The 12,082-nt window shown below is 44.7% G+C and overlaps 1 protein-coding gene across 1 annotated transcript; it reads left to right on the top strand.

Moving 5' to 3' along the window:
- Positions 1–481: 481 nt before the first annotated feature.
- On the top strand, positions 482–10,461 carry HDDC2 (HD domain containing 2). The gene is made up of 6 exons (XM_069805174.1): positions 482–603; positions 1,050–1,171; positions 2,131–2,233; positions 5,209–5,277; positions 8,939–9,077; positions 10,325–10,461. The coding sequence occupies exons 1-6, from the start codon at positions 535–537 to the stop codon at positions 10,417–10,419; spliced, it is 597 nt and encodes a 198-aa protein (XP_069661275.1). The 5' UTR covers positions 482–534; the 3' UTR covers positions 10,420–10,461.
- The last annotated feature ends 1,621 nt before the right edge of the window (positions 10,462–12,082 follow it).

The following is a 12,082-nucleotide window of genomic DNA, read 5'->3' as shown; positions in this document are numbered from 1 at the left end:
TCCTCCCTCACACCTTCATCCTCCCTTCTGCACCCCAGGAGAGGACACACAGCACCCATCTTCCTTCCCTTCCCTTCTCCTTCCCTTTCTCTTTTCTTTTTCTCTTTCCTCTTCCTCTTCTTCTCCTTCCCCTCTCTTCCCTTCCCTTCCCTTCTCCTTCCCCTCACCACGGCGGCCATGCCGGGGAGCAGCCCGGCTCCTCTGGCCGCTTATCCTCGTTGCAATCCCGCCCTGCGCCGCTATAATTAACGCCCTATTTGTGGTTAATTAAACCCCGAGGAGCCAGAGCGTTGGGAACACGGTCGGGCCGTACAGCCGGCAACCCTGAGGAGCCAGAGCGTTGGCAATACCGACGCCGGCAGCCGCCCCCTCACAGAGGCAGCCGCCGTTTCCCGCCCTTCGCCCGCCGGCCCCTCAGCGGCAGCCGCGGCGCTCCGGGGCGGGCAGCGCCGTGCCCGGCCGCTCTTCTTCCTTCCCCCGGCACCTCCCAGAGCCGCCCGGGCCGGCAGGAGGAAGAGGAAGAGGAGGCGGTGGATGGCGGCGGGGGCGAGCGGCGGCCGCGGCGGCCTGCTGCCCTTCCTGCGGCTGCTGGGGCAGCTGAAGGTGAACGCGGCGGGTGGCGGGAGGCGGGGACTCGCCTCGGTGGGGCCGGGCGGCCGCGGAGAGCCTCCGGGGTGTGAATGGCGGCCCGCCGGCCCCGGGGCCGGGGCTGCGGCGGGGAGAGGTGGAGGCCGGCCGGGGGAAAGGCAGGGCTGGGCAGGGGTGGCCCGGAGCTTCGGCGCGGGTAGCGTGAGGCTGAGGAGGGCGCCCGCCGGCTGCTGGTAGCGCGGGTGCGTTCTCCTTGCCTGGGAAGGGGGACGTAAAGGCATCTCCTCACAGCCTCGGGGCAGCCCCGGGGGCTGGGGCAGGTGTTTCGCGGCGGTATCGAAGCTGACCGGAGCATGGAGGTCACGGTGGGGCAGAATGTCTACCGGCGTCTGTGGAGCGAGGTCCTTCAAAAAACCCTCGGGCTTTAGCAGTTACATTGCTGTGACGGTCTCCCCGCGCAGAGAGTACCGCGGACGGGATGGGTGTACAGGAACGTGGCGAAGCCAGAGAGCGTATCCGATCATATGTACAGGATGGCGATGATGGCTTTGGTGACCGAAGACAAAAGCCTTAACAAGGACAGGTGAGCCTGCCTCTGGTTATCCTGGCCGTATGTTAATGTCGTGGGAGAGCTGCAACCAAAATGCTTAAAGTAGCTGTCATCCTGAGGAAGAGCTTTTAAAACACACTGAAGGAGTTTGAAATCCTTTCCCCTCTCCTTTCCCCTCCGTCCCTTGGACAGGGTGCTGTTTACCCGGAGAGCTGACAGGGGCTAAAGACCTTTATTGCTAAATTCCAGGTGCTGAGGCAAGTCGTTCATACAGGGGCTCTGAGCTGGCCTTCTCTCAAGCCATAAGTAAGCAAGCTGAAGACACTCAGTTAAAACACAGTTTGAAGCAACAGGCAGCAAAGGCAAAGCCATACGCCATGTGGATTTTGACAGACTTACTTAGCGCTTGGCAGCACTGGGGAGCCTCAGAAATCATATAGTGTGGAAGAGAGAGCATCATTAGTGTTGAATGAGTTGTCAAGTCTAGTATGGGGTCATGCTTGCTTTGTCCCTTCAGGAGCTGATGAAAATAGTGAATGCTTTTTTCAGTACTCTGCTGCAGATTGACATAGCTACAGAGCAGTGATTGGTAGATTATATACTGAATTTGGTATGGCTCCAATCAGATTACCTTCTACCTGTTGCAGCATTAATGTGAAGTGTATAATGTAGTTAGTTATCACAAAATCTCTGAAAGCCAAGTATAAAAAAACAAAGCACGTTATTTTTGAATGCTATGCTCTTGTACAAACTGTATTTATGCTTGAATCTACATTGACAAGCAGCAATAGCTAGAAATCCGTGATTAAAATATCTAGGTAGAAACTACTTTCCTTAGCAAAGAAGTGGAAAATGTTATGTAACATTAAAAAACCAAAAAAGCCTGTAAAATACATGAAGGGGACAAGTTATGTGGTCTCTTAGCTTTATGAATAACAAGGTATAGCTTAAAATGCTGAAAACCTAATTATTCTGTCCTTGCTTCTTGTCAGATGCATGCGATTAGCTTTGGTTCATGATATGGCTGAATGCATTGTTGGAGATATTGCTCCTGCAGATAATATCTCAAAAGAGGAGAAACACAGGAGAGAAGAGGTATGGACATAAGGCGTGAAGCCACATCTGTGAAGTGTTCTGCTTGTTTTTAATGTTCTGGTGGTAGCGAAGAGATCCTCTAAGCAACCTAATACTGTCACTGACATTGGACGAGTATGCCACAAACAACCAAAGTTTTCAACTCATGATTTTTGTACATGTAATGTCATCAAGTACAAAGTTAGGAAGGAGAATTCTTTGAAGTAATCTTCACATTGGCCATTTATTTGTGAACTAGCTGGATTTTTGGTAGCCTGAATTAGTTGTGTTGACCAGCCTTACCAAGAGGTGGGGAGCAGGTGCACCGAGAAGGGTGGATGACAGTTTGTGGTGGATTATTTGTGTGGTGCCAGATGCTGTGGTTCTGACAGAGACTTTATTTAAACCATCTGCACAGGACTCCAGACACAGGTGCACAGGTCATGAGTCTTTGAGTGCAGTGTGCCTAGAGTTATTTTATTTTTGGCCTTGTACATATACAAAGTGTTGGTTTGTCATTTCTGGCTTGCTGCATTTGAAGAAAATGCAAACCACTCCTCCAACCACAGCTAGAGGGCAGCGTGATGCCTCAGAAACTTTAGAGGCTACAATTAGATCTTCAAAGAGTGTGAAAAACGTTGCAGTGATTATTTCTCCCCCACCCACTTTTTTTGCTTACCTGTTTAAAACTTAGGGTTAGGGGGAGCTATGACTAACTCTAGGAGTAAGCTCTTTGCTAAAAAAGTGGAAAGTAAAGATCAAAGGGCTATTTATGATGAATTATCAATATGCTGCTTCCACTACAGAGTTCTCCTTTTTTCCCCTTTGCTTTACAGCTGACGTTGAGCTGGTTCTGAAGTTTGCTGCTTGAGCAGTAAGTTTAATCAGCTGGTCTCACCAAGGCTAAGGCAGCAGAAAATGAACTCGATTTAAAAAAAAAAAAAAAAAAAAAAAAAAAGCTTGGGTTTTTCTTCGGGGTGGTTCGGGTTTTGGTGTTTTGGGGTTTCTTTTTTGTCAGGTAAGTCATTTTGGCCTGCTAACCTTGAAATCTGATGAGCTCCAGAGCTGGAAGGAATTGGGAAGGAATGAGACCTTGATGCTTCAGTGGTGGGGAGCAGCTGATTCAGTTCAGTCATATTGTGAAACGATACCCTGTATTTGAAGTGGAGAAATAATCATGGCACAAAATGTTTGTCTTGCCTGTGATGTTGATTGTTTTGGAAGCAGTTCTTAGTGTTACTAGGAAAACAGTAGAAATAGCACAGAAATGAGACTGATCAGCTGGGAGAGCATGAAGAGCATGCAGAACAATTTCTGTTTGCTGGTTACACCATCAGTTTGATACTGCGTTAAACCTTGTACCAAGATTTTTGTTGTTGAACAAATGGTATCTCAGTCTGGGAGCAGCGTGTTTTATTGCTGCAGGGTATTAAATGGTTTTTTCTTCTCTGTTTTTCAAAATTGGAGATTTTTAAAGGCTTCTGTTGCGTTGCCTGCCTGACAGTCAGTAGCTGTTCTCAGCCCTGCTAGAAAGGTGCTTGTTGAGTGTTTGGGACGGGGCAACTGCTTGTCAACACTAGGAGTTAGTATTTTGAAGCTGCTTTCATGAACTGCACCTGTAACCTATTAAGTTCAAATGTTGCCTCCACTAGTTAAATCTGGAAGGCAGAGCTGCTAATTGATGGTAGTTCTCTGTCATTTGACTTGCTTGTTTTGCTCTGGGCTTCTTTTTTGACTCTTGAAGGTATTGGATGCACTTTCAGGTTGTTTTTCTTTTTTTAGACTAGTCCTCTAACAATTTACTTAAGCAGCTCCCAGAAAAGATTCTTCACTGAGTGGTCCTGTTCCTCTGGCAGATTTATGTACACGTGCACTTTAGAATAGTTGTGGTGGCCCTGGCTGGAGGCCAGGAGCCCACCAAAGCCACTCTATCGCTCCCCTCCTCAGCTGGACAGGGGAGAGAAAATAGAACAAAAGGCTCGTGGGTCGAGATAAGGACAGGGAGAGATCACTCGCCAATTATCATCAAAGGCAAAATAGACTGGACTGTTTAATTTGTTACCAATCAAATCGGAGTAGGATAATAAGAAATAAAACCACATCTTAAAACACCTTCCCCCCACCCCCCCTCCTTCCCGGCTCAACTCCACTCCCAATTTTCTTTACCTCCTCCCCTCCAGCGGTGCAGGGGGATGGGGAATGGGGGTTGCCGTCAGTTCCTCACATGTCGTCTCTGCTGCTCCTTCCTCCTCAGGAGGAGGACTCCTCACTCTTCCCCTGCTCTGGCATGGGGTCCCTCCTACGGGACAGTCCTTCACAAACTGCTCCAGCGTGGGTCCCTTCCCTGGGCTGCAGTCCTTCAGGCACAGACTGCTCCAGCGTGGGTCCCCCGCGGGGTCACGAGTCCTGCCAGAAAACCTGCTCCAGCGCAGGCTTCCCATGGGGTCACAGCCTCCTTTGGGCATCCCCCTGCTCCAGCGTGGGGTCCTCCCTGGGCTGCAGGGGGACAGCCTGCCTCACCATGGTCTTCCTCACGGGCTGCAGGGGAACCTCTGCTCCGGTGCCTGGAGCACCTCCTCCCCTCCTTCTGCACTGACCTGGGGGTCTGCGGGGTTGGTTCTCTCACATATTCTCATTCCTCTCTCTGGCTGCAGTTGCTGTCACACAGCAACTTTTCCCCTTCTTAAATCTGTTCTCCCAGAGGCACTGCCACCATCGCTGATGGGCTCAGCCTTGGCCAGCGGTGGGTCCGACTTGGAGCCGACTGGTATTGGCTCTGTCGGACATGGGAGAAGCTTCTGGCATCTTCTCACAGAAGCCACCCCCGTAGACCCCCCCACTACCAAAACCTTGCCACACAAACCCAATACAGTAATATACTGTGTAGTGTGTGTTTCTACAAATGTGGTAACAAGTAGTTAATTATTCAAAAAGAATAATGATAAAAATGTGCTTGCTTAAAAAATGGATAAATGGAAATGGCTTCTTTTTTTCAGGCAGCTATGCAACAACTGACCCAGCTTCTGTCAGAGGACCTCAGAAAAGAAATATATGAACTCTGGGAAGTAAGCTTGCATTCTTTTAATACTTTGCTAAAATTCAGGGTGACTCATTGTCCTCTTCATGTTTACCTGTAAAAACTGTGTCATCTCTTATTTTGACCTCAAGCAGGGTAGATTCATTTGCTTGGGAGATAAAGCTTAATGGTATGAGTCAAGGTTGCTTTGGAATCCTTTTCAAATAGAAACCCCGAACTTTGGTAAAATAACCAGCTTCTGCCTTTGGCCTCTCACAGTTCCAGATGAACCTGTCCAGGGCTTAGTTTGTACAACTTATGGAAGGGTTTGTCCTCTACATCTAGCTTTCTGGGATATAAATCTTTTTTTTTTTTTACTACATTATCTCTTTTGTTCTGGCCATTTGCAGTTCATGATCCTTTAATACAGGAAAAAATGATGGGAGCTGATGATGCTGTGGAGTATTTCCTGCTTTTTATGCAAGTAATAATTTATGTGGCTTCCATTTCTTTATTATACAGCCCATTAGGCTAAAATACTTAGTAGTAACTTCTGGTTTAAACTGAAAAGTGGTGTACTGACACAGAACAGTGCTTTTCTACAAACAACACAGACTGCTGGCTGCTCTTGGGTACCTTAAATGTTTGTATTGGAAAGTACCTTCTGTATTTGAAGGTGATGTAACTTTTTGATGTGAACTCTTGCTGTTAATTGATAAGATCTTTTATACTTGCAAACTAGGGATGATTAATTTCCAAACAATCCAAGTTTATAATTACAGTGCTTTATCTTCTGCTGGCATACCGTCACATGAGGACAAGTGCATCCACAATCTCTTGTTCACATGTTGTTACAAACAAAGCATTATATGTTTCTGGGACTCTGTGGCCTCAAACTGTATTTTATGGTGATATTCTCACTTTTCCACTTGGACTGTATTTAAATTCCAGTATTTGCAGCCAATTTCTGCCTTTTGTTACAGCACCCTGTTTGTTTGGGGTTTTCTTTGTGCTGTAGTTGTGTGGTAAAACTGGCAACGGGTTTTCAATGCTATAATTCAAAGTAAAGGGGATAAACCAGCATAACCAGATCTGGGGAATAATGTGCGTGCATTTGTTTAGCGAACACTGGTTCCTTCTCCCTTGGGAAACTGTTACAGTTGAGGAAAATGAGTTTTTGATAGATAAAATAAGTCCTATAGGACTTTTTTTTTTTTTGCTTTTTTTTTTTTTTGCCTCAGTCTTTTCCTCTGATTGTATAGGAGCTGGTTCAGTATGCAGTTAGTTCTTCTGCATGTTAGCTTTTTATCATTCTCATTAACCATAATTTAAGATATGCACAATTTTGATCATTTGTTCTTTGTTTCTACCTTCAGGATAATTTATTGGCATTGAGTCTCCAATGCAGCAATATGAGTGTAACCCAAATAGCAGCAAGTGTAACCTAAAAATCTAATATTCACATGTAGTCCCTTTAGTCTTATTTTTAAGTGGAACAACTAGGTGCTTCTTAAAAAGACAAAAAAAAAGGGGGGGGGGGGGCAGAATATAAGAAGCCTCTGATCACTTGTTGTGATATTCTGCGCTCAGCTAGCCAGAGGCATTTCCCTCCGATTTCTTTTTGTGAGTGAAGGAAGTTACAGCCCAGAGGTGAACAGTGGCTGGGACAAAATCTGTTGACACTCTTAGTGAGTTCTTCCTGCACTGCTCTACCCTTGTTTCTGCCCCTCTTTCACTCTCAGCCTCACAAGGACTGTTGCTTTGGACTGTATTGGTGGACACTCTGCAAGTGTAGTGTAGGGGAGAAAGGTAGCAGAAGGATGACTCCAATGTATTTTCACTTTATAACTTAATCCAGAATATGTTTGAAAAAACATTTCAGTAAATGACTCAGCACACTTCAGCTCTGTCCTGCTTTTTTTATTTTCAAGAGCAAAAGTACAGGAGTTGTTTTTAAAAGCCAGACTGTGGTGTTTGAGAGACCAGTTTTTCCAAAGTATACTGTTATTTCACGCTCTTAAACACCTGCAGGGAGGAAACAGTAAGTGATTATTTCAGCACTGTGCACAGTTGCACATACAATAGCTGATGTTTCTTGAGGTTAATGTGAACTGAGGTAAGAATAAGGTCTCGTGGGTTGTATGGCACAAAGAGATTGGTAACAGATTGATAATCCCAATTATTTGCTGGAGGTGGGACAAACCTTTACAAGCAAACAGCCATAGTTCTCCTTGTCCTGAAATTCTTTGTAATGCTGCCAAGAGTTTGTTCTCTTCAGTGGCCAAAAAAAAAAAAAATAAATGGATTTAAGAAAGTAAGAAGTAGTATTTAAACAATTTAAAGATGAGGCAAAGCGCAAATTGAAATGAGGAAAGGAAGGTAAAAATGTTGAAATTGATTACTAAAGTAATGATCAAAATGTAATTGAAAATTCAAAGTATTGTTCAAATAGAGTAGTATATGAATCAATCATGGCTATCAAAATCTGGATTTTTGACTTTCAAAGGTAAAGCATTAAGCATAAGAACAAACGGGCTCCTAATATTATGTCAGACAATGAAGTGACCGTGACACTTATCTGAGCATCACTGTGCTGGAGTTACAACGCAGGATCTTGCCACTGTGAATGACACCCACACCCACAGTTGTCGTCTTAAGATGCAGAAAGAGATGCCATGTTCTTTGTTCAGCAGGAAAAACTCTTCCTGCGCTTGAGCTGCTCTCATCTGCAGAACTGCTGTGTGTTGTGGGTTGTGGGGATCTGAAAGCACAGATGGCCTTGGTGTGTACTTAAGCCTCTGGACTAATTATCAGTGATGATGATGATGGATGAGGTCAGACCTGCCGAGGGTATCAAGGTGATGGTAACCTGCACAGAAAGAAGCCTTTTTCTGTGGTTAGTTTTGGAAGTCAGAAGAAGACCAGCTGGTGAGACATCAAATACAGTGCAGTAGATTTAGAAAAGAGAAAATGAAATGTCAAAGCCGTCGGCAGCCATCACTGGAAGCAAATGACAGCAAAATTGTTCAAGTTGACTAGAAATGTGAACAACTCACAAGTACATACTAGTGATGACTGGAGAGAGGGAAAAGATAGAAGAGAGATTAAAGGACTTACAAGTCTGGAGGGGAGGAAACCCCATAACGACTCCCCTCCCTATCTCCTAGGGGAGACATAAAGACATAAGCAGCTCAGACAGCTTAGACCAAAGAGATTAAGAAGGAGTGACAGGAGAAATGTAAAGAACAACTCCTTATAAAAACAGCAAGTGATGGAGACAAGTACAAAATAGGTCTTAAAAAATAGGTAATGGTAGTGCATAGGCACACACTGTGGTAATTCATAGCCTTAGCCAGGCCTGAAAAGATCTTTATATAAAAAATGTTGTTAAATGGAATCTATTATTTAACTTGTATGTCATGTAGGGTTGTCTCCATATCATCCCTGATTCAGCCAAAACACTTCATATGTTTAGAGTATGCAAAAGAATTGTGTTCTTAGGTCCCATTACATTTAATAGAAATTTGGCACGCACTTATTTCAAGTGTTTTGCTGAATATCAGTCTGAAGAAGAGAGTGAAAGACGTAACTGTCATGAATATTTATGGAGTGGCTTGTACTAATGGAGAAAATTCTAGATACAGAATGAGCTTCTAATACTGTGTTTCAGAACAACAAAATTTTTTTCTTATAAATGCAAATCTGTTCAGGAATATGAAAACCAGTGTACTGCAGAAGCCAAGTTTGTAAAACAGTTGGATCAGTGCGAGATGATACTGCAAGCATTTGAGTACGAAGAGTTGGAAAACACACCTGGCAGACTGCAGGATTTTTACGATTCAACTGCTGGTATGACATTTGGGCTTTTTCCTTTTTTTCTTTTTTTTCTTTTTCCATAAATGAAATGAAATAAACAAATTGCCTTTTTTCTGATAGACATCCAGAGCAAGTGAGAACTAGTTATTTTACTCATTGCTGAAGTACCCTAAATACTTTTGGGGAAACTTATTGCAGTGTGAAAATACCTTACATTTATCTGTAGGTATTGAACCTGAATTTCATTTATGCCAAATTCCTTTTACATCACTTTTTACCTTGAGAGGCCCAGCTTTTGTTACACTTGCATGTGTTTAAGGATCTCCCTGTAACATCAGAGGGGGTATAAAGGAGACTTCAGTCTTCACTGATGCTCTGACAACAGCTTGTTTCTACTTTGTTAGGGTTTAATGAACCAATAAAGTAGAATTTGTTATTCCTACATGAGCTGTGGTCTTGTGTGACCTGCCCAAGGTACATGTGAGAACCAGCTTGGTGAAATGTTTTAGGTGCAATTGTGTTACTTTTTATTCTATCCACTGCTTTTCATCCTTTCCAAAATAAACTGATAGTTAAAAGGAAAAATAGGTAAAATAATAGTCTTTTTATTATTTTTAGCAAGGGAGTTGAACACCAGAAAGGGACTGTGACTCCAAGTCATCCTGTCCTGGGAAAAAACTAGGGACAGACAAACTCGGGGAGAGGACCAGCAATCACCAGACACAGTCCCTGACAATTCTCATTTATACCTCCATGACACCTCAGGGAAATATTAAGTTCTCTGAAAAATGCAATAATTTGATTAGGGGAGGAAGCAGGGAGGGGTGGGGTAAAGAAAATGAAGTGTTCCAGCTTTGTTGGTGTTGTCCTATTTGACATCTTTGCCCTCCTACCAGACTTCAGTGACTTAAACTGAGCTGGTGTCTCAGTAGAGCCTACAGCATATACACCAAGTGCACCTGTAATTGGGGTGGTTTCCTGTAGCAGGTTACATAGTATGGGATTATCTTGATCAGAGTACATCCCTTTTTCTGCTCTAAAGTGTCTTAAAAGAGCACAAAATATTTTTTAGAAGTTTTTGGGGAAGAATGGCTGTAACTAGTCTTGTAGTTATTCTGCAGTTGGATTAAACTGGGAGTACTCTCCTTCTTAAAAGAATAACTTGACATTTATTCTGAGCCTAAAGTGACATCACTGCTAAGCAGGTTTCACTGCCAACCTTTCACACATAAGAAAATCAGAGCATTTTTAATTAACTTTCCCTTTCTTTTGCTTTGCAGGAAAGTTTGTTCACCCAGAAATACTCCAGCTTGTGTCTTTGATTAACACAGAAAGGAATAAAAAATTAGCTGCTACATCTCATCCACACTCCTGAGGTGTTCCTAAACGCTGTAGCTATAATAAATACTTTGGTTTATATTCTGTGCATTATTTTTCCTCCTATAACATCACTAATTCTGCCAGCAGATTTTTTTTTGTGCATTCACTGCTGGGAATGCCAGGACCACTTGGCTAGGAGCAGGTAGGATAGTTACCTCCCAGATCAGAGGTTGTGTCAAGGACCACATACTTAGAATTAGCTTGTTTGTGTTTTCCTTTTTTTAATCAGCCTCTGATTGATGCAGTCTCAGTTACAAACACATCCTCCACTGTTCACGTGTTGTGTTCACGTGTTGTATAGGGGGATGGTGCTGACATTGCTGTAAAGCCGGTATTCCTGACTCCCCCTCACCCCGATTCTACAGACTCCCACCTCACTGGCAATTTTACAGACTCTTGCCCAGCTAATCGGTGATCACAGAATAGCTGAGGTTGGGAGGGTCCTTTGGAGCTTGTGCAGTCCAATGCAAAAGCCTGTACAGCCACATGAAGCTGGCTGTCCCTTGTTCAGGCTGCTACAGGTTCTGCTGTAAATGACAGGTTTTAGCAGAAGTAATAATGCTAATGTAAAAGTACAGTATGGTTGCTGTCAAGTAAAGCTGTAGTGCTGGTAAATGCCATAGCGAGGCCAGCGTCTGCACTGCTAACTTTTGTGTTGTCTGCAGCTGGAGATTAGGGCAAGGTCACAGTTGCTGCATAATGAAAGTTTGCACCTGGAAAAACTGCATGGTAGAGACCTGGAGCTAGCTCCTCTGTCTTCGGCCTCAGGGCAAGTGAGGCAGCATAAAACTAAATTCAATTGTCATCCCCTTTAGAGGTAGGTAATTCAGCGGAGCGCACTGTGACTCGGGAAGTGTCTCTTTCATGCAAACCTCGGGGGCCCACTGAAGCTTGCCCTGCATTCTGCGGCCAGTGCCTTTGGCAGAGGCACAGAGCTCCGCGTGCAGCTCCTGCAAGCTCTTGCCTTAGCGGCTGGCTGAGCACACAAAATCTGCAGAGCACGTTGGTCCAGCTGAGGGGTGGGATGCCTGCTCTGCTCAGGGAATGCTGCAAGGCAGCAGTTGTGCCCTGTGGCCACCCTGGAAGAACAAGCTGTGCTTTACTGAGCAACAGGAAACTCTAATTAGTGGTTATTGGCAGCTGATTGTCATACTGCAAGGGTGACGGAGTGGGGACTGCTCGGCTTGCTTCGGCACTTTTATTCCACCAAGATGCATACAAACCACAGTCTCCATTAGTTTGCATTGAGTGCCAAGCATGAAAGAGCTACTCTACAGCTGCAGTGGAAGACGGACCTGAGAATGTTCCTGACAAACAAGAAGAGTGGCCTTCAAGAGCTGTTTGACAGAAACAGACACAGCGCAAGCGCTACCCCAGCAGGAACAGTCGGTTCCTCTAATGCAGCAGGAGGCTGTACTGGCTGGCGATGTGCTGTTCTGCAGGAGGGCCGGGGGACCCCTGTCAGCAGTGCAATGGTGCAAGAAAGGTAAATAAATACTAGCCTGGGAAACAGAGACATGGTTTGAGTGTGCGTTGCGTGGGGTTTGGTTTTGTTTAAAGAAAGCCAGCAGGTGCTTTGTGTAAAACTGCATTCCTTTCCACTCACTGCAACTGCAGGTCAATAGTGTTGGACCTAGATTTTTTCTGCCACACATTTT

The sequence above is a fragment of the Haliaeetus albicilla genome, chromosome 17 (genome assembly GCF_947461875.1).
Source record: "Haliaeetus albicilla chromosome 17, bHalAlb1.1, whole genome shotgun sequence".
In the NCBI taxonomy this organism is placed as follows: Eukaryota; Metazoa; Chordata; class Aves; order Accipitriformes; family Accipitridae; genus Haliaeetus; species Haliaeetus albicilla.
The sequence above is the reverse complement of the archived record's forward strand: the minus strand, read 5'-3'. Positions and strand labels throughout refer to the sequence as shown.

Coding starts and splice junctions, on each gene's coding strand:
- HDDC2 (XM_069805174.1), top strand. CDS start 535: ATGGCGGCGGGGGCGAGCGGCGGCCGCGGCGGCCTGCTGCCCTTCCTG. Junction 5,278..8,938: donor AAATATATGAACTCTGGGAA/GTAAGCTTGCAT, acceptor AAATCTGTTCAG/GAATATGAAAACCAGTGTAC. Junction 9,078..10,324: donor TTTTTACGATTCAACTGCTG/GTATGACATTTG, acceptor TTTGCTTTGCAG/GAAAGTTTGTTCACCCAGAA.